Source organism: Terrapene carolina, unplaced genomic scaffold (assembly GCF_002925995.2).
Source record: "Terrapene carolina triunguis isolate 2854851 unplaced genomic scaffold, T_m_triunguis-2.0 Scaffold42, whole genome shotgun sequence".
NCBI classification, from domain to species: Eukaryota; Metazoa; Chordata; order Testudines; family Emydidae; genus Terrapene; species Terrapene triunguis.
In genome coordinates, this window is record NW_020664393.1 from 55,580,131 (window position 1) to 55,605,139 (window position 25,009).

The 25,009-nt window shown below is 38.8% G+C and overlaps 1 protein-coding gene across 1 annotated transcript in view; it reads right to left on the bottom strand.

The window, feature by feature from the left end:
* MBOAT2 (membrane bound O-acyltransferase domain containing 2) overlaps nt 1-25,009 on the bottom strand; it is a 190,356-nt gene that overhangs the window by 133,482 nt on the left and 31,865 nt on the right. The window contains exons 2-3 of the mRNA XM_024200479.3: nt 21,373-21,518; nt 12,292-12,369 (exon numbers count right to left, since the gene is read on the bottom strand). Coding sequence (XP_024056247.1) covers nt 12,292-12,369; nt 21,373-21,518 — 224 coding nt within the window. The remainder of the gene's footprint in view (nt 1-12,291; nt 12,370-21,372; nt 21,519-25,009) is intronic.

Below are 25,009 nucleotides of genomic sequence, written 5' to 3' on the forward strand. Positions count from 1 at the left end.
CAATACTCACACACATACATTTTGAAAAGAAGAGTTAGAGAACTCAAAAACTGAGGTTGAGACTTGTCCTTAACTCATGCCATTGGGCAGGTATATGAGAGAGCACAATATTTTAAGATAAAGATGGAGAGTCAGCCTTAGCTTTAGGAAATATTTTTATTTTGAAAACAGACAGACAGGTCTGTTGAAGTGATGACAGCAAAATAAAAGAATCTACGTAACTAGGGTTCAGTTCAAACACTAGGGCAGTGCAGTTTAATAAGGAAATGCTTTAAACAAAGATGTTTTAAATAAATGTTTTAAACAAACATCACTTATGTATAAAACGTGTGTATAAAACAAGTAACATTCAAGATTACTTTAACTGAAAGATCAAAGAAGATATATTTTCCATATTTCTAGTATGTGTAGTTGACAACAGTTGTGTGTAATTAGTTTCTTCTGTTTGTGCAGGTAGTTTACATAGCAACAGAGAAATATCAATTTAAAATAGGAAACTGATTAAAGATACACAAAAACTAACCAGGGGACTCAGGAGTAGGTGTAGCAGCTGAAACTACTACTTACCCCTTTTTTGAAATTGATTCAGCTTCAAAATTGATTGTGTCATTTTAATATACCACATACATACAACTAGGAGTGAGAGAGGCATTAAAGAGACATCTTTGGTCATCCCACTTCTGCCAGGGTGTGTTGAGAGAGCAAAAGGATTACCTGTTTGTCCAAGATTTCTTTATCTAAAACACCTCACTGCTGTTAGTTAGAAGCCTTCCCAGGGGAGAATAGGATTGTTGTCATTAGCCTTCCCCCACAGGAACTCCTGCTGAGCCGCTAACTCTTGATAATTAACTGCATGCAGACAGATTAAATGGCTCCATTCTGCTGCAATCCTGACAATTTTTTGGCAGAGGCAGAAAACTTCTCACAGACATTCTATTTTGAGCTTTTCTTCTGAAACTCATTAGTTGATGTCTCAGGTCCTTGGAGGCATGATTCCCTGCCATTCCATCTTCTTAGATAGCAGGAAGTCCCTGGAATGTAACACTTTCCCTCCTACCACTGGGCACAAGCCCAACGGCATTTCCATAGCAAGTTCCAGCTGAACGTCAGAGCATTTCTAATCAGTAATACATAAGGATAAAGTTTCTGTTTGTTGGATGAGTGGGGATGGGAAAAGTGAGTACAGCTTCTCATTCCTATGAAAACCCTCCTCCACTCTTCTTCCCTTTGTCCTTCTCTTGCCCCTCTTTCCCATCACAAGATCTGCCTTGCCAACCCTCAGCCCTGGCTCATTGCTAACATTAGCTTCCTCTCATGCTGTAGAGCTTCTTTGGCAGAAATCCGATGACTAGACTGATTTCCTCCACTACAAATTTATCTTCCTAGCTAACAACTCCATTTCTTTAAATTAGTTGAATCTCACACCAACTATCCCAGGCACATTTGACTCACTTCTTAAACCCTCTTCTACATCCTGCCTCCACTTTTCTCCCCACACAGGACCACCCCAAATTCTTCCAAGAGAACATTGACAAAATATAGTGTGACCTTCCCTCTCCCCTCAGTCACCCCTTCCCTTTCGACAACGCTCTAGGTCTCCTTCTCCCCTGTCACAGACACAAAGTTTCTCAACTTCTTTCCACCTGTAACCCTCCACTTGCCCCAGTGACCCCATCTCATCTCCTGATGTCTCTCGTGTCCACTCCCATTCCCTACTTTATCCTTATCCTTAACCTTTCTTCCTTCACAAGTATGATCTAGTCTCTCTCATCTTAAAAAAAAACCTAGCCTTGACCCCACTTACCTTTCAACTACCATCTCATCTCCCTTTCATCTCTACACTCCTTGAACATGCTGTTTACAATCCCTGTCTGGAGTTCCTCTCCTCCAATTCCATTCCAGACCCCCTCCAATCTGGCTTTTCCCTTCTCGCACCCCACTAAAACCCCTCTCACCAAGGTCTCTAATGACCTCTGTGACACTGTGCCCCATATTCTTCACAGTGATATGATTATGATTATCACATAATTAGGATATATGTCAACAAAATAAGTCATGTGAGATGTCATTGGAAAAGTTATGATTTGCTGAATATGATTATCCTATTTGTATGCATGTATCATTTTTGTATCTTAAGTTCTGAATATTGACTATGTACCTGTATTTCAAATGTAGTTACACCTGGGTAACGCCCACTAGACAAGATGCTCTCAGTCTAGATAGTGGGTGGAGAAGGGCCTATTGTGGGCAATGGGCCATTAGGTAAAAACAATAGGCCTTAGGAAAAGCTTTCTCGCAGCTGATGTGCTTTACTGAGATCACTCCAAGCAGTCTGTGCGTAATGGCTGCTGTAACTCTACAAGGACATGTGATCAGACCACATGATGCTGGACTCCATCTTGGGATGTCAGTATTTTTCCACAGACTGATCTGGGAACCAAGCTTTGAAACAAACGGTTCCTGCCATATGCAAAAGTTATATAAGGCAGGGAGTGACATAATCTGGTGTTCTTCATTCCCCACACAAGAAGACTCTTGGAAACACCTGAGGAACAAAGACTGAACTGGGGGAAGTGCTGGACCCAGGCTAAAGGGATTTCTAGCCTGTGAATGAAACACCTGGGGATTCCAAGCAGTAAAGGAAGTGCAGCTTGCCCCATAAGAATCTGCAGCCTGCTTATATCATCTCTTAGGGTGAGAATCTGCTATTCATATCCAATCTATTTAGTATATTAAGCTTAGTTTGCGTTTTTTGTTTATTTGCTAGGTAATCTATCTGTTTGCTACCACTTACAATCTATCTTTTGTAGTTAATAAACTTGTTTTTGCTTTATTTAAAGCAGTGATTTGGAGTTAAGTGTGTGGGAATCATAACTCAAGGGTAAAGGCTGTTGCATTTTCCTCTCCACATTGAGGGAGGGGGCGAATTTTATGAGCTTACACGGTACAGTTCCCTGTGCAGCGCAAGACGGTATAATTTTGGGTTTATACTCCAAAGGGGATGTGTACCTGGGGAGCTGGGAGTAGCCTTAGCTGTAGCCTTCCTATGCAGGGGCTGGCCAGAGAATGTCCATGTAACTGCAGCTGGGTGTGTCCCTACCTGCATGTATGCTGGTGAAAGTGCAGGCTAGAGGGCTTTGCTGCTTGTCACAGCAGCACAGTGTGAGAGGGAGTCCAGCCTGCTGGGTCAGGGGGCTCAGTGGTACCCCAGTTCCTGGTGGTACCCCGGGGGGAACCCGTCACAACCTCTTTCTAGCCAAAGCTCAGAACCAGAACCAGTACTGCATCCTCATCCTCTGTGACTTGTCAGCCACCTTGGACACCGTCAGCCAAGCTCCTCTTGAAATCTTGTCCTCCCTTGGCTTCAATGACTGTCCTCTGGTTTTCCTCCCATCTCTCTAATTGCTACTTCAGCACATCTTTTGGAAGATCTTCCTCCCCCTCAATTTTTTGGGAGAAGGGATTTCTCAGAGCTGTCCTGGATCCAGTTCTTTTCTCCCTTTACATCTTATCTGTGGATACCTCATGCACAAACACAAATTCAACTACCATCTCTATGGTGACAATTTAGAGATTTACTTCCTTACTTCTAACTAAAATCTAAGCCTGACTCTCGGACACCTCTTCGTGAATGTCAAGCTCAACGTGGCTAAAAACAGAAAGTCTCATGTTCCTCTCTGCTCCCACTACCTCCTCTCTCTGCCACCATCGACAAAACTGCACCATCCTTCTCATCACTCAGACATGTAACCTGAATGTTATCTTCAATTCAGACCTCGCATTCTGCCCTCATATCCAGGCTATGTTTAAATCTTACTGATTCTTTCTGCGTAACTTCTTATTCACCCACGCAACTAAAATCTTCTCCAGACTCTTATCTCAATTATTGCAACATTTTTCTTTCTGGCCTTGACAAATGCCATCATGTCCCACTCATATGCATTCAGCATACTGCTGCAAAGATCATTTTCCTAGCCCATCACGTTGACCACGTCACCTGTTTCTTCACATCTCTCCCCTGGTTTCCCCTTCTCCATCACATCTAATAAATAACTTGTCTTCACTTTCTACGCCCTTCACAGTCTCTCAAATCACTTTTGAGATGTTGCGTCCTGTCGCCAATCAGCCAAGGACACCAGCCTCCATCATCCACGTGTTAAATTTTCAAACAAGCACCCTTGTGCTTTCTCCTGTGCTCCCCTCACACTTGGGAGGAGTGCCTAGTAAACATCTGCAAAGCTACCTCATTATCCTCCTTCTAACCCCTTCTTAACTCTCTCCTTTTCCATGAAAGCTTGACAGCAGTTAGACTGCTGGTATGCTAAGACCACTTCTGATCAAGTTGACCAGCATTGTGTCATTGTTTCCTTGTCCTATTCCATCTGTCTGTATCCATCATCTGTTGCCTCTAGTATTATACTGTAAGCTCTTTGGGGCAGGGACAAATCTTTTTTGTTCTTCATTTGTACAGTGCTTAGCACAATGGTCCTAGTATATGACTAGGGCTTCTAGGTGCTACAACAATACACATAAGTCCTTTTCCTAACAGAAAAATATAGTTTTCATTCTTTACAATCCTAAAGACTGAACTTTATTTAATAGAGTCAAGTTAAAAAAATAAACAAAAAATTTATTCAGCAATAAACAAACATTCCCAACTGCTATACCTGCTTAGTACACTAACATAGTGTTACTTTATAGTGTGTGTAATGCCACAGTAATCAGGTACTTATACTAAATTAAAAACCATCAACTAGACAGAACTAACCCATGTGGAGCCTCTTTAAGAACCCCTATTGCCAACTTCTACTACCAGCTATTCAAGTAGAAGCAATTATGTTGTCAGGAATAAGGGATAAAGAACTAACTGACTTAATCAATTAGTATGTTAATAAAGAGCTTTGAAGATGAAAACACTAAGTATTAATAAACACACACAACCACAATCCAATGATAATGCCTTGCATCATGCCCCGAAGGCACCACATATAAGATTTGGACAGCTACACGGGAAGTAAATTCTAAAGGCAAGAGATAGTCACTGAGATAGTCTTGCTGTTCATCTTTTAAAGGTACACCAAGTGCGTTTATACCTTTTTTAGGGGAAAATGAGATTGGCGTCTGGTCAATGGTATCAAAGGCTGCTGACAGATGTCAGAGGGTCACAATGACAAAAGAAAAACTGCTGAGCAGAGATCTAATTCACAGAGTCAATACTTTTTTTTTTAGAAGAAGCCATCATGTTGAAAGCGTCCAGAGAACAGAGAAATCTGAATCTTAAAAGAGGAAGAACAGAAGGAACACTGGCGCCTGTGCAAGTATGTTGCTCCGGAGAGCACCAAAATCTTGACTTGCAAATTGATCCAAATATCTGAGGGACATAAGAGGAGGAGAATAACTGCAACCTGGGGGGAAGTAGCAAGACTATTTCAGATATTTTTCCTGTAAAGTACAGTTAACTGTTAAAAGCTCCTCCACATTTAACACAGATCAAATGCCTGATGTTCAGGGGGAAAATAATCTTGTTTTTTAGACAGTATCTCCATCTTCTTCCTGGCAGCCAGAGATTTATAGCCCTAGTCATCTTAGTCAGGTTCCTCAGTTATCTTTGTGAGATTCCTTGGGAGCTTTATGAGGCATGCAGTAAAGTTTTCCCACCTATATATGATCACAATTTGACCCTAACTGCACAATATCTGCTTTACACAAAAAGGTTTTGTTCCATTTAACATGCTCCAAGAGGCTAAGATTTCTAATGCTTTTCTCCTTCTGCAGCTGTTGCAGGGATTTTTGGGGGGGAGGGGAGGCATCTTGTTATCCTTAATCAAAGCTGGGAATGTTTGCTTGGCCCATTCTATATTTCATTCCAAGTATGACTTAAGAAAAAAGAAATTTCACTCCCATCTTAGCTTTCACAGCAATTCAAATTATATTCTATCCTACAGTTAAACTCGTCTGTCATTGAGCCCATGACATTTAGTGAAATTTGTCAGTTAAATGTTCAATAAAGCACCTCATTTAGCTTGCTAAGCGAGCTAGTTCAAATTGAGGAACAAGGCTTTTGCTTGTTCCAGCTTAACCTGACTTTAGGCATTAAACAATGATTTTTTCTGTGTACTCCAAGACTTTTAAAAATCTTTCATTGACTGTAATTTTGCTCTTTGAGCTGGGTAATATAAAACTCTAATGCCAATTTTTTAAAAAGATTACAAGAAACAAACCTAGGAAAAATATTTTCATTTTGACCTACCTGCAGAAGTGTGTGCATCTAGACCTCTATCTCCAGCCTCCTTGTCTTTCTGTGCCTTTATCCACTTAAAAAATGTAACAGCCCACTTGTTCCCCCCGCTCCACCCCCCCCCCCACACACACACATAATATACACAATAAGAAAGTGATGTTGCAGGACTCCAATTTCATTCAATACCCATTTGTACAGATTTCTCAGGTGCTAATTGTAGCTGTACTTCTACCATAAAAGGTGAAAAACAAGGATTTGCCAGAGGCTTTATTTGTAATCTGTTTAAAACAATAACAGAGCTCAAAAACACCACTCAAGCACCACTGCAAAGTGTCCAGTGTTCTGTTCAACCAACACTTCAGAATCCACACCTGATAATAACCTAGAACAGAGATTCTTGAACCGTGGTCCATGAAAAGCAGGCACATTGTGTTGACATCTCTGCCTTACTTCCAGTTGCTAAATTGCATTAAGAGCAGGGCCGCCCAGAGGATTCAGGGGCCTGGGGTGTTTGGCGGCGGGGGGGTCCGGGCCCCGCGAGAGTTTTCTGGGGCCCCCGGAGCGAGTGAAGGACCCCGCTCCAGGGGCCCTGAAAAACTCTCGTGGGGGCCCCTGCGGGGCCCGGGGCAAATTGCCCTACTTGCCCCCCCGTCTGGGCGGCCCTGATTAAGAGATAGCTAAAATATATTAACAAGTTTTCTAATAGTACTTTTCCACATAAGCAATTGCTGTAGTTCCACAGTGAGGATACACAAGTTCTGAATGAGAGGTGTTCCACACGATAGTGAGTGGGAAGAAAGACAGTCCATAAGACTCTCTCTATTAAAACTCTCATTTTGTGGACCAATTTAACAATCCTCTGACCTAGAGACTGTGTGAAATGCTGGGGAAATTTTATATTATATATATTGACAACAATCAAGGTCTGCTAAAAACAAAACATATGAAATAGGTACAGAAAAAATTGTGCATAGCCACTAGATATTTCAAACATCTCAATGATTTATAAATGCAGCTTATCTTTCTTTTTCAGTTACTAAAACAAATTGAGATGTATTGATAAAACACAAATCCATGCAGTAAGCAGTTTAAAAATCAGAAAGTCACTCTAATATAAATTAAAAACAGCCTAACCCTATGTTTTCAGCACCACAAGCAAGAGACCCACAATATTCCTAAGACTTTCAGCACAAAGCAGAACACAGGCTTCTCCTAATGACAGGCCTAAATAACATGGATCAGCATCAACCAACAGATTACCTTCTAACGAGACACCAACTTTAGCAATTTCTCATTTAAAAAATAAACAAACAAAAAACCACAAGTGCTCCCTGGACCTGTTCCTACTCCTGCTCAAGACAATGACACAACATCCACTGATTTCATCAGAACAGTACTGAGCCCTTAAAGTCTGACTGCTATTGACACTAAATTCCATTTCCCCATAAGCACATGCAGCTTATTTACTGACCATAAAATGAGTAATTATGCAGAAAAGAAACAGTTGCCTAGGAACCTCTTTCTTCTTTAACTGCCCTGATCAAGTCACCGGTGTCAGAACAGCTAATATAGCTCTTTTCGAGCAGTGAACAAAGACACTTCCTTTTAAAATCAAGCACCGCAGGGGGAGGGGGAGTGAAGAATGTATATAACTCAGCTATAAAGGGCACTTCACAACCATAGAGCAAGATAGAGGAGTTCTGCAACATATGCAGAAAATTTACAATTACCTTACTGAGCCATTTGCCTTCTAAAACTTCTTAATTCCAAAGGAATGTATTTTCTTTTCAAAATAACACCTCAGTTTCAAGATTCATTGTTTCATGTAAGGGCAATCAACAAACATTACCACAATTTAGTCACCATCAATCCAAACATTTGAGCTTGTGAATACTACAACTTCTCAAAACATCAGTTTAACCCTTCAGCTTTTTTATTCTATCAATATAACATGAAGTAAATGTAGCCAAGTTAGAATACATAGATTAACATTTGATAGCCAAACCTGAGTCTCTGATGTAATGCTACAGATGGTTAACTAATGGAAGCTACAAATGTCTAGATAGCAGCATGGATAAAAATCAAGGATTTTTTTTTTTTAATAGGATTTTTTTTTTTTGATAAAATGCTTTTTGAGGGAAAAAAGCCTATCTAAAGATAAAATAACAGGAGTACTTGTGGCACCTTAGAGACTAACAAATTTATTAGAGCATAAGCTTTCGTGGGCTACAACCCACTTCTTCGGATCCAAACTGTGGATTTGTGTCTACAGAGGTAACATGCTTGTCAACAGCAAAAATGATTTTAAATAAATAAATAATATATAGAGGTGAGAAATAACAGACCTCAACTCTATTGTCCTTCTGCAAATTTGTATACGGAGAGTCAATCTTTACCTCTCTCTAAAAGTGCAAAGTTTCAAAAAGTTCAATGAATAGAAGATTGTTGGGGGGCAGAATAGATATGGACAAGGAGAAGAAGTCTGGAGATAAATGTGAGAAGCGAGGGACATATGCTTATTTTGTTAAATATTGTACATTTGCTGTTGAAGAAAATAATCCAGAATACTTAACATTGTTGTTTTAGTTAAATAAAACAATTTAAGTGTCTGTGATGTTCTCCTCCTAATACAGCATGGCAAGAAAATCCTCCAAATATTAATGATTAACCTGTTGAATTGGAGATAGTCCACCTTCATAAATATCTGCTTCAATTACCTTTGGTAAATGAAATAACCAAACAATCATTCATTTTCTGATATAGCTGAAAAACTAATCTTAAACAAAATAAACCACTGTTTAAAAATGTATAGTGTGTACTGTACCTTCTAAAAATGAAACCTACATATATCTCTGAGTTGTGAAGAATATGTATTAAGGTTATAACAACCAACAAGAATGCACTTTTATGTAGAAAACTATGATTAAATCAAGTCTTCCTGACTAGTGATTTAAATCATGATTTAAATCAATTTGATTTAAATCAAATCCACCCTGCTAGATACCATGGAATGAAATTCAAAGTTCCCCTTTCTTAACAAATGCACTTCTCACTGCCGTTATCTAAAGACTTCAAGATTCACCCAGAGTGCACACTACCAAAGAAAGACTAAAAGCATTGGAGGCATGGGATCACAGTCAGCCCAGAGAGCATGCTCTCAACGGGTGAAAATATTCTGCATAAACCTACTCAAACTTTGGGTAGTTAGACTGGCTCTGCTGACCGTCCTATCATGGTACAAATAAAAAACATTCCAATAAGAACAGGTAACTGAGCTGTAGTTATCTGTCTCCATCAACAAGGCTAAACAAAAGCAGATACACCTCTTGCAGATGCTGATCCAGTTCACTAACAGAATGACCATTAAAGTGCAGCGTGGGAAGCAGCATTGTTGGACTGCACTGGGGAGGACCACAAGGTGTAGCTTCAACACCTGTGTTTCGCCATCCATATTGGTGTTACACTAGCATAGACAACAGCACAGCAGGCAGAGGAAGCAGGCTTACCCTGAGAAGATAAACTTGGACCAGTACTGAAAACAGTTGTACAACACCCAGGAGCATTTTTTAAATACAAGGGCATCTTATGTGCATTAAAGGCTGAAAGCACTGGCAACAGAAGCAACTCCTTTTCTCCCCTATAGAGCATTACAGAATAAAAAACAACTTTCTCTTGCAGGAAACCCATAACTGAACTTCCACACTCCTGGGTTTTTAAAATCTCAACCGTGGTGTTTCATTCATAGTTTTTTACCTTTATCAGAAGCAGAACCATGAAATATGTCAATAATTCTAGTCACCAAACAAGATGTGCAAGTATATATATTAGCTTTAAATCGGTTATAGTACAGATGCTTTAGTACACTTAAAGGCTACCTACTGTAAGGTCCAAATTCTGATTTCCACATGCAGACTGATGTAGTTTCTTGCCCTAACGCAGTGAAGATATTCCATCGCACTGGGCCATATTTATCCCAGATTTAATTTACCACAACTCTACTGATTTCAAGGGAGTTGTGCCTCCTTACACTAGGGATGAACTTGATTCACTAGGGTGCATACAGTTAAATTAAAAATGGTAATTAAAATAAGAGGATGCTGAAACAAAAATACTGATTGAATATTTTTCCTTTAATCCTTCAGCATTTGTGCTAACTAAAAGGAAGCTATGTTTCAATACTAAAATAATTTATGTTTCCATTTATTTATTTCAAATGTATTCTCTTTGGGATTTACTGCAATTGACAGAGCATTTTATGAACAAAAAAGATTAAGATGAAACATGAACTGCATATTTCTTTTGTCCTTTCGCATCAGCTTTGAAAAAAAGCACATTTCATATGCAGAAATTAATATTTTTCATTAAAAGATAAAAGCTGCATGGTGTTATCTAAATTGTAATCTAGTAAATACCTGCACCTTTCATGCAGGAAATCAAGACCACTAAATCAAATATGGGTTTCTCAGCGGTGGCAGGAAATGGTACAGGGTACATGTATGCGGCCCACAGTGGAAGGGAGATTCTTGTGCTGCATGACATGGCAACTGTTTTGGACATGTCATTGATCGGCTCTCAAGGGATCTCCATTCTGTCCATTTGACATGAAAATTTCATAGCCACAATGAGTTGGGGCAAGAAACCAGAGAGTTGAACTTTGAGGAACCTTGGGGCTCTGACAGAGGAACCCCCTACCTGTGTGGAGGTCGGGAGTAAGAAGGTATAATAGGTTAATAGGGTGCCAGATTCTAAAATCTTGCGGAGAGTTTTTGCTGCTAAATCAAACTAGGTGGGTTCTGTTGACTCCAACACAGGAATATAAAGTGCATGTGCGTATGTATCTCTCTCTCACACACACTCTCACACACACACACACCCCCCTCGACTCTCCCTTTCCCCTCAAAGATAATCTGGGGCAATTGAGAGACATCAGCAGTACAAGACCAAAATTACATCTCCTTTCTGTTTCCCCTCCCTTGTTTTGCCTGTGTTGTTTTTTTAAGTATCCTCTTCAGGGAATTAAGTCTCTTACTATGCATTTGTATGATGCCTAGTACAATGGGGCCCTAAACTCAGTTGGGGCCTTTATCTAATGTAAACATATAATTCATTTTTAAAATATCCTTTTTCGTTTGTTCCCTTTAAAGAAAAAGAAAAAACATGTGAATGCTATTACATAATTTGGTCTCTATTTTAGCTTTAAATTGCAGCAAAGTAGATTCAGGTTAGACTGTGGCAAAACTTCCTAACTGTAAGGGTAGTTAAGCACTGGAATAAATCACCTAAGGAGGTTGTGGAATCTCTGTCACTGGAGCTTTTTAAGAACAGGGTAGACAGATATATTGGTCAGAGATGATGTAGATAATACTTAGTCCTGCCTCAGTGCAAGGGATTGGACTAGATGACCTTTCAAGGTCCCTTCCAATCCTACATTTCTATGATATTATTATCAGACTAAAATAGTGTCCTAATGTGAATACCTTTTCACGTGTTTCTTTTTCCTTTTTAAAAAAACAGAGCAAACAAAAAACAGTGGCATTTTAAATGAATTAATATTAACTTTCATCACACAAACCCTCTTCTCATGCCCGGATCTTTTCCTTCCATTAGTATTGAGAGTTATAAAATTGTATTAATATGGATTAACCATGTATTTGCAATCTAAGACTATTTATGATTAAGCAATGAGAAATGTATTAACAGCTATACATTGAGAATTACCAATGCTGCCTTAGGGTTTCTTTCTGCAGACAGTAAGTGGAGTAAGTGCTCAGCATTTCAAACAGACAAAGCAGACAAAAAGGGCGGTGTTTTTCCCTACAAACAAGCCATCTTTAGCGCAATTCAAATATTGAAATGTTCTGATATTCTAATGCCAATAGCAATATGACATACTAGGCATAGTTACAAGACAAAGTGTGTCAGTAAGAGAAATGTATGCAGATATAAACCTAATTTGTTCTTATAAACAGCTATACAGCGACTTTCTAAATAACTGTTTATATTCTTCATTTAAATAACTTTAAATTTAAATAAAGAAACCCAATACTTACTTGTGCATATTTTCCACTCCTATTATGATCATGATATAGTAGGAAATTCCACTTTGTACAACAAAATGTAAGGCATACCTAGAAAAAATTATAATAGTCACTCCAGGCAATCATTTTTCATTACCAACAGTCTAGCACATATATATGTTTTCCTTACTTGAAATAAAAAGATAGTTAGATTTTTAATCCATCAGTTGTTGTTACACGCTTAACAAGATCTCCTTTAAACCTACTTTAAGGTAGGTAACTGAAAAGCAAAAAAACCCACCAACTTTTGCCCTTTACTATTTTCTTATAAAAGTATCTGTTTGAGGGTTTTTTGCATTCAAAATATCAGGTCCCTTATCCACTCTCTTTTACAGAGGACCTTGACATCTTTAAATGATCTGAACAGTTGTCTTACACAAGCCTATAACGTGAGTGGAGCTCTCCCTTATCTGAGGAAGAAGAGCATTCTGGCAGCTTGAGTTGTGAGAATTAGTCTTTGCACATCATACACAAACAGTAGAGGGTGAAAGTAAAGTTCACATTTTGCAGTTCACTTTTCACATAAAGGCAAAATATGATAATTGAAGTTCCACACTGACAGTCATGGACACTAATGTTCTACTTATCCAAAGAACAGGTACAGCATGGCAGCAACGATGATGTTTTCCTAGACCAGGGGTCAGCAACTTTCAGCAGGGGTTCCCAAACTTGGTTCGCAGCTGGTTCAGGGTAAGCCCCTGGCTTACCTGAGCGTCCGCAGGTACGGCCACTCGCAGCTCCCAGTGGCCGCAGTTCATCATTCCCGGCCAATGGGAGATGCGGGAAGCGGCGCAGGCCAGGCCACTGCCAGCAAGTTATTTCATAGTGGCAACCAAATCACCATCAGTTGGTGAAGATTCAGTGATTAAAACAGTTTTGACTATCTGTGCATTTTCCTCATTGTTTTTACAAATAACATGGTGGTAGAAAGTCATTTTTCAAAAGGGAAGTAGGACATTGGTAACAAATTTCCCTCTTAAGTTTATTTTCTTAATAGTATTTGTGACACTATGCCCCATATTCTTCATAGAAATATGTTTGTGATATGAATATGGCATAACTAAGATGTATTTTATGCAAGATGGGTCATGTGAGATATCATTGGAAAGGTTATGATTTACTATGCATGTATCATTCTGTATCTGCAGTTAGGAATATTAACTATGTATCAATTATAAAAGTGTTTACATCTGGGGAACACCCACCAGACAGAATGCAATCGGTCTGGATGGACCATTAGGGAGAATGATAGGACTTTGAACATGCTAATCCCCCACCTTCCTGAGAAGTTTCCTGGGATGCTGCTTTGACACTGCAGGGACATGTGATCATATCACCTGTTACTGGATTCCATCTTGGATTACTAGTATTTTTTCACTGGGGGAGGGGAGGGAGAATCCCACTGAGACACAAAAAGTTTCCCACCATATGTAAATCTTTTTTAAGGCAGTGAAGTTAGGTAATCAGGGTTGGTTCTTTAATGAATCACCACCCAAGATGACTGCTGGAAACACCTAAGACTGATCTCGGGAAGAGAACTGGAACCAGGCTAGAAGGTGTCTGGCCCATGAAAGGAATATCTGGAATTCTAAGCTGCAAGAAAAGTTTGTTTTCAAGAATCCCCGCAACCTGCTTAAAATGACATTTAGGGTGAGAAATTACAACTTGTAGCCAGTAGTGTATTAAGTTTAGTTGACGTGTTTGCTTTATTTGCTCAGTAATCTACTTGGATCTGTTTGCTATCCCTTATAATCACTTAAAATCTGTTCTTTGTAGTTAATAAACTTGTTTTTGTTTTCTATCAAGCAGTTTGTGCAATTCATAACTCAGGGAGGGAGGGCAAAAAGCTGTGCATATCTTCCTCCACACTGAGGGAGGGCGTGATTTTCATGAGCTTACACAATACAGATTTCTGTGCAGTGCAAGAGAATACAATTTTGCACTCCGGAGAGGGGTGCACTTGAATGCTGGGCAATCCCCAAGCTGAGTCTTCCTACACAGAGCTGATCTCAGTGTCTGTGTCCTTTTGCAGCTGGATGTGGTCCTATCTGTGTGTGTATTAGAGGAGGCTTAAGGGCCTGGCACAGCAAGACAGGGTGAGGGAGCCCAAGCTGGTGGAACGGGCGGGCTCAATAGGACCCCAGTACATCAGGTGGCTCCCTGAAGGGGGGGGTTAACGTGTCACAGTATTATCTATGAGGAAAATGTGTTTGATCTTCATTAGGCAGACTCTCTCTCATTTTGGGACCATCTTAATCAAAAGAGATCAAATGGCTAAAATAACACTAATTTATTTGGAAATTTTCTTTCCCATACAAATACAGCCTAAAAATAAGCTGCTGTTGCTAGTCACCTTCAGCTCAGTTATCACAGACATTTATAAGGCAAGTTTTCCTATAAATCTTGGGCATTCATTTCTTCCAAAAACTGCTTGGCCTTTTTGATATAAAAGCAGGTCCAATTCACATGGATCTCCATTATTACAAAAAGATCCTTGCATCAGCAGGAGTTAGCCTATTAGAGATATAAGAAGGTTAATATTCAGATTGGCTTTGATGTAACACTGTTGCAACTTTTTTAAAGAAAGAAATGCTATACTGAATATTTTAAAAGAGTATTGTAAAGATGTTTTATCCACTTATCCGTCTCGTTTTATGGCAATTAATACTAAGAAGGAAAAACATTTCTTTTAAAAAAAATCTAAAATTATCAATACTATTTTCTATTTCAAGTCCTTATTAGTTACAATGAATTCCATAACTATATTTTCTTTTTTAATTCAAAAGCTAAAGATCAGGAACAAGATTATGTATCTTCAAGAAACCAGACAAATACTTTATTGTAAAAAGCGTGCCTTGTGGTGGAATTGCAATCTATATTAGTATGTTAACACTCAGTCTCTAAAAGTATTAATTCTTTTATACAAGAACAGAAAAGTAATACTAGCAGTGTGATTGATCTTTGAGTCATATGCAATTCAATTACAATGGCATTCAAATGAATAGAAAACTATAAACCTAAATATTTTAATTAATCCATTTTAGCTATGTGCTAGGTACACGCTAAGGGTGCTTCAATACTTTCAAAGAGGACACTATGACCTTTCTTTGTACCCCAAATCACCATGCCAGTGTAATAAAGGTGATTTAAGACTCTGTGGAGTTCACCTGAGGCAAGCAGGTTATATTATTAATCAAGTACGTTCTTGGAGGATGGCAGATTCCAAACTGTTCCCTGCATTTGGAGTTTCTGTGAGTGCAATTGGGGATTCAGGACAGAAAAAAGAAGCGTTACTCCCTCTGAAGCTGGATCGACCATAAACTGCCATCTAATCAGACAACTGAATAGCTGGAGAGGAGGTTGGTAGATTTTATTAAAGTGAAATTTGAGTGTACTGGAATTGTATTAATTTTAAAATGTAATTTTTCTTTTTGAGAGTCTTTGAATTTTAAACACTGTAGAAGATAATAGGTTAAGGTTCTCTCTAATCTGTATATAGGTGATGACATAACGAAAGAGATTTTCTGTACTGTCTCCATCTGCAGGCAGGAATGATACCAAACTATTTGGACTAACAAAAAGGATCAAAGACAGAATAAAAAGTTGTTTTTTTCTCCTAAATTAAGAGAGGACTGATGTTTTTGGCTGAGATGAGAGGCAGCAGAAATTTGTAAACTAACATGCTTAATTATTTCCTTGGAAAAAGATGAAGTTAGTTTCCAGTAGTTAAATATGAATAAAATATCAGAATATGCATAAGACAAACCTCATATCCAGCATTTCAGATTGCAAATTATTTAAATTATTTATTATTTTCTAAAGCAAGAGATAATTACTTAGGACCACATTCAGTGAAGCCAAGTCAAAACCAATGACACCCTAATTCATCAGTCTGGATGAATTTTGACTGATATTACTGCCTAATTTTTATGTTATTTCATTTCTCACCTGATTGTCAATGAAGCTCTGTACTTATTGTGTAGTTTTCTGTCTTCTAACAGTAAATTTCAGAAATCCCAATTTAGAAGGAACAATATATTTTCATTTATTTTGAAATACTCTTGTAACTTTTCCTCAAAGGAGAGGTGTGAATTATCTTTTTGTTATAAAAATACCGTATCACTGCACTATATGTTTACCGTATTTGATAAAAGGAGAGTAAGTGTAGGGTTGCCAACTTTGGTTGGACAAATTCCTGGAGATTTCATAACAACATAATCTTTAATTAAAGATTAATCTTTAATTCCTGGAGACTCCGGGACAATCCTGGAGGGTTAGCAACCCTAAGTGTACGGCATTATCCACATTACTGGAATATTGGTATAGAAGGGTACAGCTTGCTAAGGAAGGACAGGCAGAGTAAAAAGGGCGGAGGCGTTGCCTTATATATTAAAAATGTATACACTTGGAGTTTGGTTGAGATGGAAATAGGAGACAGACTTGTTGAAAGTCTCTGGGTAAGGATAAAAGGGGTAAAAAACAAGGGTGATGTCATGGTAGGCGTCTACTACAGACCACCTAACCAGGAAGAAGAGGTGGATAAGGCTTTTTTTAAACAACTAACAAAATCTTCCAAAGCACAGCACGTGGTGGTGGTGGTGGTGAACTTCAACTACCCAGACATCTGTTGGGAAAATAACAGAGCAGGACACGGATTATCCAACAAGTTCTTGGAATGTATTGGAGACATTTTTTTATTTCAGAAGCTGGAGAAAGCTACTAGGGGAGAGGCTGTTTTAGATTTGATTTTGGCAAATAGGGAGGAACTGGTTGAGAATTTGAAAACTGAAGGCCACTTAGGTGAAAGTGATCATGAAATGGTAGAGTTCACAATTCTAAGGAATGGTAGGAGGGAAAACAGCCCAATAAAGATAATGGATTTCAAGAAGGCAGATTTTAGCAAACTCAGGGAATTGTTAGGTAAGATTCCATGGGAAGCAAGTCTTAGAGGAAAAACAGTTCAAGAGAGTTGGCAGTTTTTCAAAGAGACATTATTAAGGGCACAAGAGCAAGCTATCCCACTGTGTAGGAAAGATAGCAAGTATGGCAAGAGACCATGCAGGCTTAACCAGGAGATCTTTAGTGAGCTGAAACTCTAAAAAAGAGTCTTAAAAAGTGGAAACTAGGTCAAATTACAAAGGATGAATATAAACAAACAACACAAGTATGTAGGGATAAAATTAGAAAGGCCAAGGCATAAAACAAGATTAAACTAGCTAGAGACATAAAGGGTAACAAAAAAAAAACATTCTACAAATACATTAGAAGCAAGAGGAAGACCAAGGACAGGCTGTCAATTCCAAGGCCCACAACTCAATAGGGGCAGGGAGGAAACAATAACAGAAAATATGGAAAGGGCAAAAGTGCTAAATGACTTTTTTGTTCTGGTTTTCACCAAAAAGGTTAGTGGCAATTGGATGTCTAACATAGTGAATGCCAGTGAAAATGAGGTAGGATCAGAGGCTAAAATAGGGAAAGAACAAGTTAAAAATTACTTGGACAAGTTAGATGTCTTCAAGTCACCAGGGCCTGATGAAATGCATCCTAGAATACTCAAGGAGCTGACTGAGGAGATAATTGAACCAGTAGTGATTATCTTTGAAAAGTCATGGAAGAAGGGAGAGATTCCAGAGGACTGGAAAAGGGCAAATATAGTGCCTATAAAAAGAGGAATAAGGACAATCCAGGGAATTACAGACCACTCATCTTAACTTCAGCACCCAGAAAAATAATGGAGCAAATAATTAAGCAATCAATTTGAAAAATACCTAGAAGATAATAAGGTGATAAGTAACAGTCAGCATGGATTTGTCAAGAACAAATCATGTCAAACCAACCTGATAGCTTTCTTTGACAGGGTAACAAGCCTTGTGGATAGGGGGGGAAAACAGTAGATGTGGTATATCTTGACTTTAGTAAGGTTTTTGATACTATCTTGCATGACCTTCTCATAAACGAATTAGGGAAATACAACCTAGATGGAGCTACTATAAGGTGGGTGCATAACTGGTTGGAAAACCTTTCCCAGAGAGTAGTTATCAGTGGTTCACAGCCAATCTGGAAGAGTCCTCCATTTAGGAAGGAACAATCAGTTACACACATAAAAAAACAGAAAATGACTGCCTTGGAAGGAGTACTATGGAAAGGAATCTGGGGGACATAGTGGATCACAAGCTAAATATGAGTCAACAGTATAACACTGTTGCAAAAAAAGCAAACATCATTCTGGGATGTATTAGCAGGAGTATTGTAAGCAAGACACGAGAAGTAATTCTTCCGCTCTACTCTGCACTGATTAGGCCTCAACTGGAGAATTGTTCTGGGTGCCGCATTTCATTTGTGGACAAATTGGAGAAAGTCCAGAGAAGAGCAACAGAAATGATAAAAGGTCTAGAAAACATGGCCTATGAGGAAAGATTGAAAAACTGGGTTTGTTTAGTCTGAAAAAGAGAAGACTGGGAGGGGACATGATAACAATTTTCAAGTACATAAAAGGTTGTTACAAGGAGGAAGGAGAAAAATTGTTTTCGTTAACCTCTGAGGAGAGGACAAGAAGCAATGGGCTTCAATTCAGCAAGGGCAGTTTAGATTGGACATTAGGAAAACCTGTCAGAGTGGTTAAGCACCGGAATAGATTGCAGAGGATATATGGGGAGATCTTGGCGGCAGGTAAAGTGCACAGACCACTACTGCTTACTGCTAACGTTAACCAAGCCAGCAGGCCGTAAGTGAGCCTATGCAGCAGCCTTAGCATGACCGAGTCAGGAAGGGAGGGGTTTTGGACTACCACAAAAAGGACAGCTTGACCCAGAGTCCTTCCTGATAACATCTCTGTTGAAATTGCTGAGGTATGTGTTTAAGAAAAACAAGAAGCTTATCTATATGTGCCCTCAGGAATGTGTCTGTCAGGGGCTCAAGGCATGCAAACTCTGCAAAAACACATCTGGCAAATTGATAATCAGAGGGAATTCTCTTGCTTAACCTTTGAAATTGCTTGCTTAACAAGTTTTATTTGAGTGACGTGTTGTTATAATACTAATGAATAAATAAGGGAAGAAAGTTTGGAGTAGTGGATTCTTCAGGGACTCTTCTTCTGGACACATCTTGCGGGTCTCACCAGCAGACGCAAGATTGGCCATCGGAAGGCTGCCACTGTGCCACTCAAGAGCCACACCCAACTTCAGTAATTATTGGGGGTTGAGGATGTTTTATTAACCTGTTGCGGACATGTGTAAGTGCTTGACACTAAGTTAAGTATATCTTTAAGTGAGAGCACTCTTGTATTGTCCTGTTTGTGCCAATCATCTATCGGTCGGACAGCCATGTCTCCATTGATTTATTTCCTGACACCACCTTGCACAGAGTAAAGCTACCAAGAGCTTTGGGTTGAAAGAACCACAGGTAACAAGGGCAGTTGTGGAATCTCCATCACTGGAGATTTTTAAGAGCAGGTTAGACAAATGCCTTTCAGGGGTGGTCTAGATAATACTTAGCCCTGCTTTAAGTGAAGGGGACTGAACTAGATCACCTCTTGAGGTCCCTTCCAGACCTACACTTCCATGATTATGTGCATGTGTATAAATAAACTGCAAACTTATACACATAAAACTGAAAGATAATATTAATTAAGAATAAGCCTAACTTTCTGATTTCCTGAATCTATAAGCAATGTCTGCAGCAAGCAGATGTTTAGGAACCTGTGTGACTAAACTGAATATAGGGGCCACAATTGTAGTTCAGAATTCAAGAACTATGCAAAGAGAAGGGGGAGGGGCATTAGCTCATCCTATCTTCTTAATGTTTTTAAAACGTTGCCAGAATATTTTAGTCAATTAAGAAAATGCCTTAGCCTATATAACGGTGCCTCAAGAGAAAGTTGGACTAGCTGTTGTGCCACACACCAATTATTTCATCCTGAACTAGCCTGATAAGTACTGAACCACACTGCACCGAAACAACTAGATTATACAGTCTGTAGTGTAATTTACATACATAAAAGTAAATGCATTTCTTGTATCGCCCCTACTGCTGTTCTGGCCAATTACACCTTGAGTATATACAACGGTGAAGAGTGTGGCAGAAGAACCTATATAGAATATCATATATTGAGACATTCTAACAGCAGTCACAACTTAATCTTAAAAGATACTCGCCGGAGTCCACCTTCCTTCCAGGCCCTTCCTGGTGCCAGAGAAACACTCTATAGCAACAATTCTGTTCACCACCCGTCTCCCATGGTATTCAGATCTGTATTCAGTATTTAACAAAAAACTATGCAAGCTAATTGATATTTTGAGATTAAGGAGTGGTATCTAGGCATGTGATTAATTTAGTATTGCCTCATAGCTATGCTTGGACGTACTAGTTTTATTGATAAGTGTTGGTAAATATTGATTTCACTGTACACATACACACACACACACACAAAAGTATGTCCATAAATGATAATCAAAATTTACAGGCAAGCAAAGTAAGAAAAATACTGCTTGAGAATTTATCAGAGTTTGATTTCAGGATACTTATTTTGTATACTTTTACCTGTGATGTTGACAGTTTGCGTTTTAACAGTTATAGAGCTTTAACTTTTTTAATCTCAATGTCTGTCATTAAATAATTTCCTGCAATTGTGAAAATTTAAATCAATAAAAACGGAAAAAATAGACACTGAAATTATCCATTGAAGCTATAATAAAATTACTTTCTGCCACACCTACTCAGAGCAGTATGTTACACAAATTTGTCACAAGTTGTACAAGTTACAAAATTAGTTTTTATTTTAGCTCTTTCTCTCTCCTCCCAAAAACAGCTGCAAGATACAATCCTTTGAAAAAACCTTCAGAGAATTAAATATGGCATTTAGAGTACTTTCCATCTCAGTTGCATTGGATAGAGCATATATTACTTTGTTTCTTTCAGTACATTTGTGTACAACAACCAAAAGAGAACACAGAAAGTAGTAAATTTAACTGTAATAAACTTCAGCAGCACTAAATACCAAAATGTATGTAACAAAACACATGAAACAGTTGAAAAAGATGATAAAATGTTACTTACCATCCAAAACAAAAAAGTGCAAGATAAAGGCCTAAAAGCGTGGCAACAACATGTCTTATAAATGAGCTAGTTTTGCTTGAATGAAGGTATGTTCGAAACCAAATAGCTGCAAGCAAGGCAAAGAGTTGGCACACTACGAAGTTAACCTGCAGAGAAAAGACAGCTGTTATTCTACACAATCATATACTTCCTTGCTTCCAAATCAAAAACCTTACCAACAACACCCGCCCACTAATGATAGGACCAAAAGTTCTGAAAACTAAGTACTATATTCTATACCACAGAATTACTGAAGCATCTCACAATTTTAAAGAATTAATCTTCACATCACATTTCTAAGGTAGGAAAGTCTATACCCATTTTACAGATGGAAAACTAAAAGGAACAGAGAGGCTGATTCATCAAGATTACAGAGGAAGTCTGTGACAGATCCAGAAACTGAACCAAAATAACATAAATCCCAGACCAGTGCCTTAACCACAAAGATATTCTTCCACTTCTGATAACACGACTTTGTTTATGAATTGGGATATCATTTTTAGAATGTTGCCTTCTTTAGTCTGAGACTAGAGCTGACCTTTGCTCCCATCAGGGCAGAGAACCTACTTTGATGGTCTGTCCTCAGATCTAAAAGAACCAGTTGAAGTTTTGGAGCTGAATAGAGGCAGAGTGTTGTGCAGCCAGATCCTCACATCAACAGCATGGCTGGATACTATGTTTTTCTTATGTTCTTTGACTTGCTAAAGACCCCTCTCCTTTTACTTTGCTGTCCTCACAGGCAAGTTGACTTATAGTACTGGTGACCTGCCATTCTGCTACGGGTGAAATGATTAGGAAGGCGGCTATACCACTGGAAACAGAAGTTACATTCTGAGTCAGACTGATTGTGGCATGAAGAGTTTTCAAAGTCTTATGCCAAGGCTGTGATGAAGTGGTTCTCTTCCTCTAGCATAGCAATCACAGAGACTTGGGCTATGGACAGCCTGATAAACCTAGTTCTCTTTACTCAGAATAGACTGTTTCTCACAGTCACAAATTTTCCATCTATTTTGCAGACCAGATTATTCATACGATTATTCCAAATCTATTTTTATATCAGATGAACACTTTCAGGTTGGGGAGAACTGTGGTCTCTTCTCTATTTACATTTCCACACAAGTTATTCACTAGTTCCGTAGGTGTTTGGGTAGCTTCAACCTGCAACTGAAATGTGGACACGCGCCCCTCCTTTTCATAAAAATTGTTGAAGTTTACATTGATACACTGCTCTTACTGGCAGAGACTATTGTGCTTTCCTTCGAGAAAACATGATATCGACATCAGACATGAGAAACTGTTAAGCCATTTCACTTATTGTTGACACTCTGTAGTCTTCCTTTTTTGGGAACTGTGTACCCAGAGTCCTCAAACTTCCTTAACACCTTTCAATCTGCTCTAGTCTTGTTGCTAGACAATCTCCTGGTGACATACACAGATCAAATAGCCATGCAGGCCCTCAGGTCTTCCAGAAAGCTGAGACTCAACTGAACATGGAAGTCTTGTTGATATGCCATGGTATCCTGGCAGGAAATGAAAGGGTAGCATTGGATTGGCTCATTTCTTTCCTCTCTGGGAAGCCACAGAGGGCAGCATTGAGAATCTGTTCATTGCCCCAAAGCTTCTCTCACGGGTGGTACTGAAGGGTTCAGGTGCATCACCCTCCTCTCAACAATCAGCCAACAAAAGAAAGTCTGATCCACATTTATCCATTCTCTTATCTTACTTCAAAATACTTCATTTTAACTTTTCAACAGCTACCCAGCCTTCACTCCAACATCAGCGCCAGCCTCAATCACCAGCTTGTCTATTTCACTCATAAGTGCCTCCATGCATTCTCCCATTAAATAGGGGAAGCCAACCCCACATCCATCTTCAATACCTCCATAAAACTCATTTCAAAAGTGCCATCTGATAACAGCTAGGAAAGCAGTGAGTAGTGATTACTGCTACCAATTTCACACAATAGTCAAAGCTAGTTTTTGCTAAAACATTCTATTATTTTTGTTGCCCTATTCTCTCTGTCCACCCCCTTCCCCATCACCACCTCTTTGTTTCCTCCACCTGCACTGTCTTTAGACTCTAAGCTCTTTAGGGCAGGGACTATCATGTACTATATGTTTGTACAGTACATAGCATAATGAGCCACTAACCTGGTTGAAGCCACTTGGCACCAATATACATGTCAAATATTATTAATACATAAGAGTGGGTGGGTTGCAAAGCCATCTGTATTTTTGATGACACTTTGTTCTACATCTCCGTTTCTCCAGACCCAGATGGAGATTTGCTCAGTTTTTTCAGTCTGGCACAGAAAGATGCTTGAATTAAATCTAGTTGGCTCAAGATCAATCCAGATAAAACAGATTAAAGATGTTTCATAAAAACAGGCCTAACATGGATGCCTGGAATACCACACTAAACACCTCTGACAACAAAATACAAAGTTTGTAAGGACTCTGTATTTATGGCCATTCAGCCAGTTTTCAATCTATGACCGTGCATATATTAAATTAATTTGGATTAGTTTTTCAAGTAGAAATTGAATACCATCAGCTTCCTCTATAACCTCATTTAATCTGTATCACAGATTCCCCATTTTTACAAATGTAGACAATGCCCATCTTTGTAAGCCACACTGAGACCTTCAGATGAACTGTTAAGTAAGTGCAAAGTTTATTATAGCTAGGATGTTGTAAATTCAAATTTTATATCTATTGCTTTCCTTCAATTAACCGAACAAAGTCACACAAACTTGACTGCCATATTATGTTCTTTATAAAACCATATTAACATTATCCTGCAGATATTGTGTTCCCCTGCCATTTTCTATTTCATTATGTTAGTAGAGAAGAGTTATGGGATAGTAAATTGCCAGGATCAGTCTTTTTAAATTAAGTCCTCATATACACCTGTGCAACCTGCACTGCCCTAGATTATGTTATCAGCAACACCTGCACAACCCTAAATGAAGACAATGATGTTGCACAGGGTGTCAATTAAGGCCATAATCTGAACTGCAGCATCTTCATTACTGGTGATGAAGCAAGAGAAACAAGAGACCTAGCTTGACTGTCATAGCCCAGGATGAGTTTGCAAGTCTGGAAACAAAAAAACAAAAAATCTTGTTCTTGTAAAAGGAGGAAATCTTGTATGGAGTCATTGAAAAAAAATAATATGGACTTGAGTTGTATTTTATAAAGTAGAGCTAAACTGAGTAATTACAACAAATGAAAACACCAACATTCATCTTGGTTAATATCAAATGTGATGGAACTGAAACAAATACCACCCCCACCTCAAGATATTTTATTTGAGAAAACAGCATAGTAAGAGTGTAGGATTTCATACCTTTCCTCAGGAACAGCAGAGCCGAAGCCTGCATCCATTCCACATGCAAACACTCCTACTGATGTCACTCCTACTGATGTCAACAGAAGTTCCAAGCGCAGAGTTGTAGGACTGTTACCAATGTTATATTGTTGAACTTATTCCTTAAAAGCTACCCAAAATGACTCAGAAGTTCACAGTGAGCATTTTTAGCTGTATATGTCCTAAAGTAGGGTTACCATACGTCCGGTTTTTCCCGGACATGTCCGGC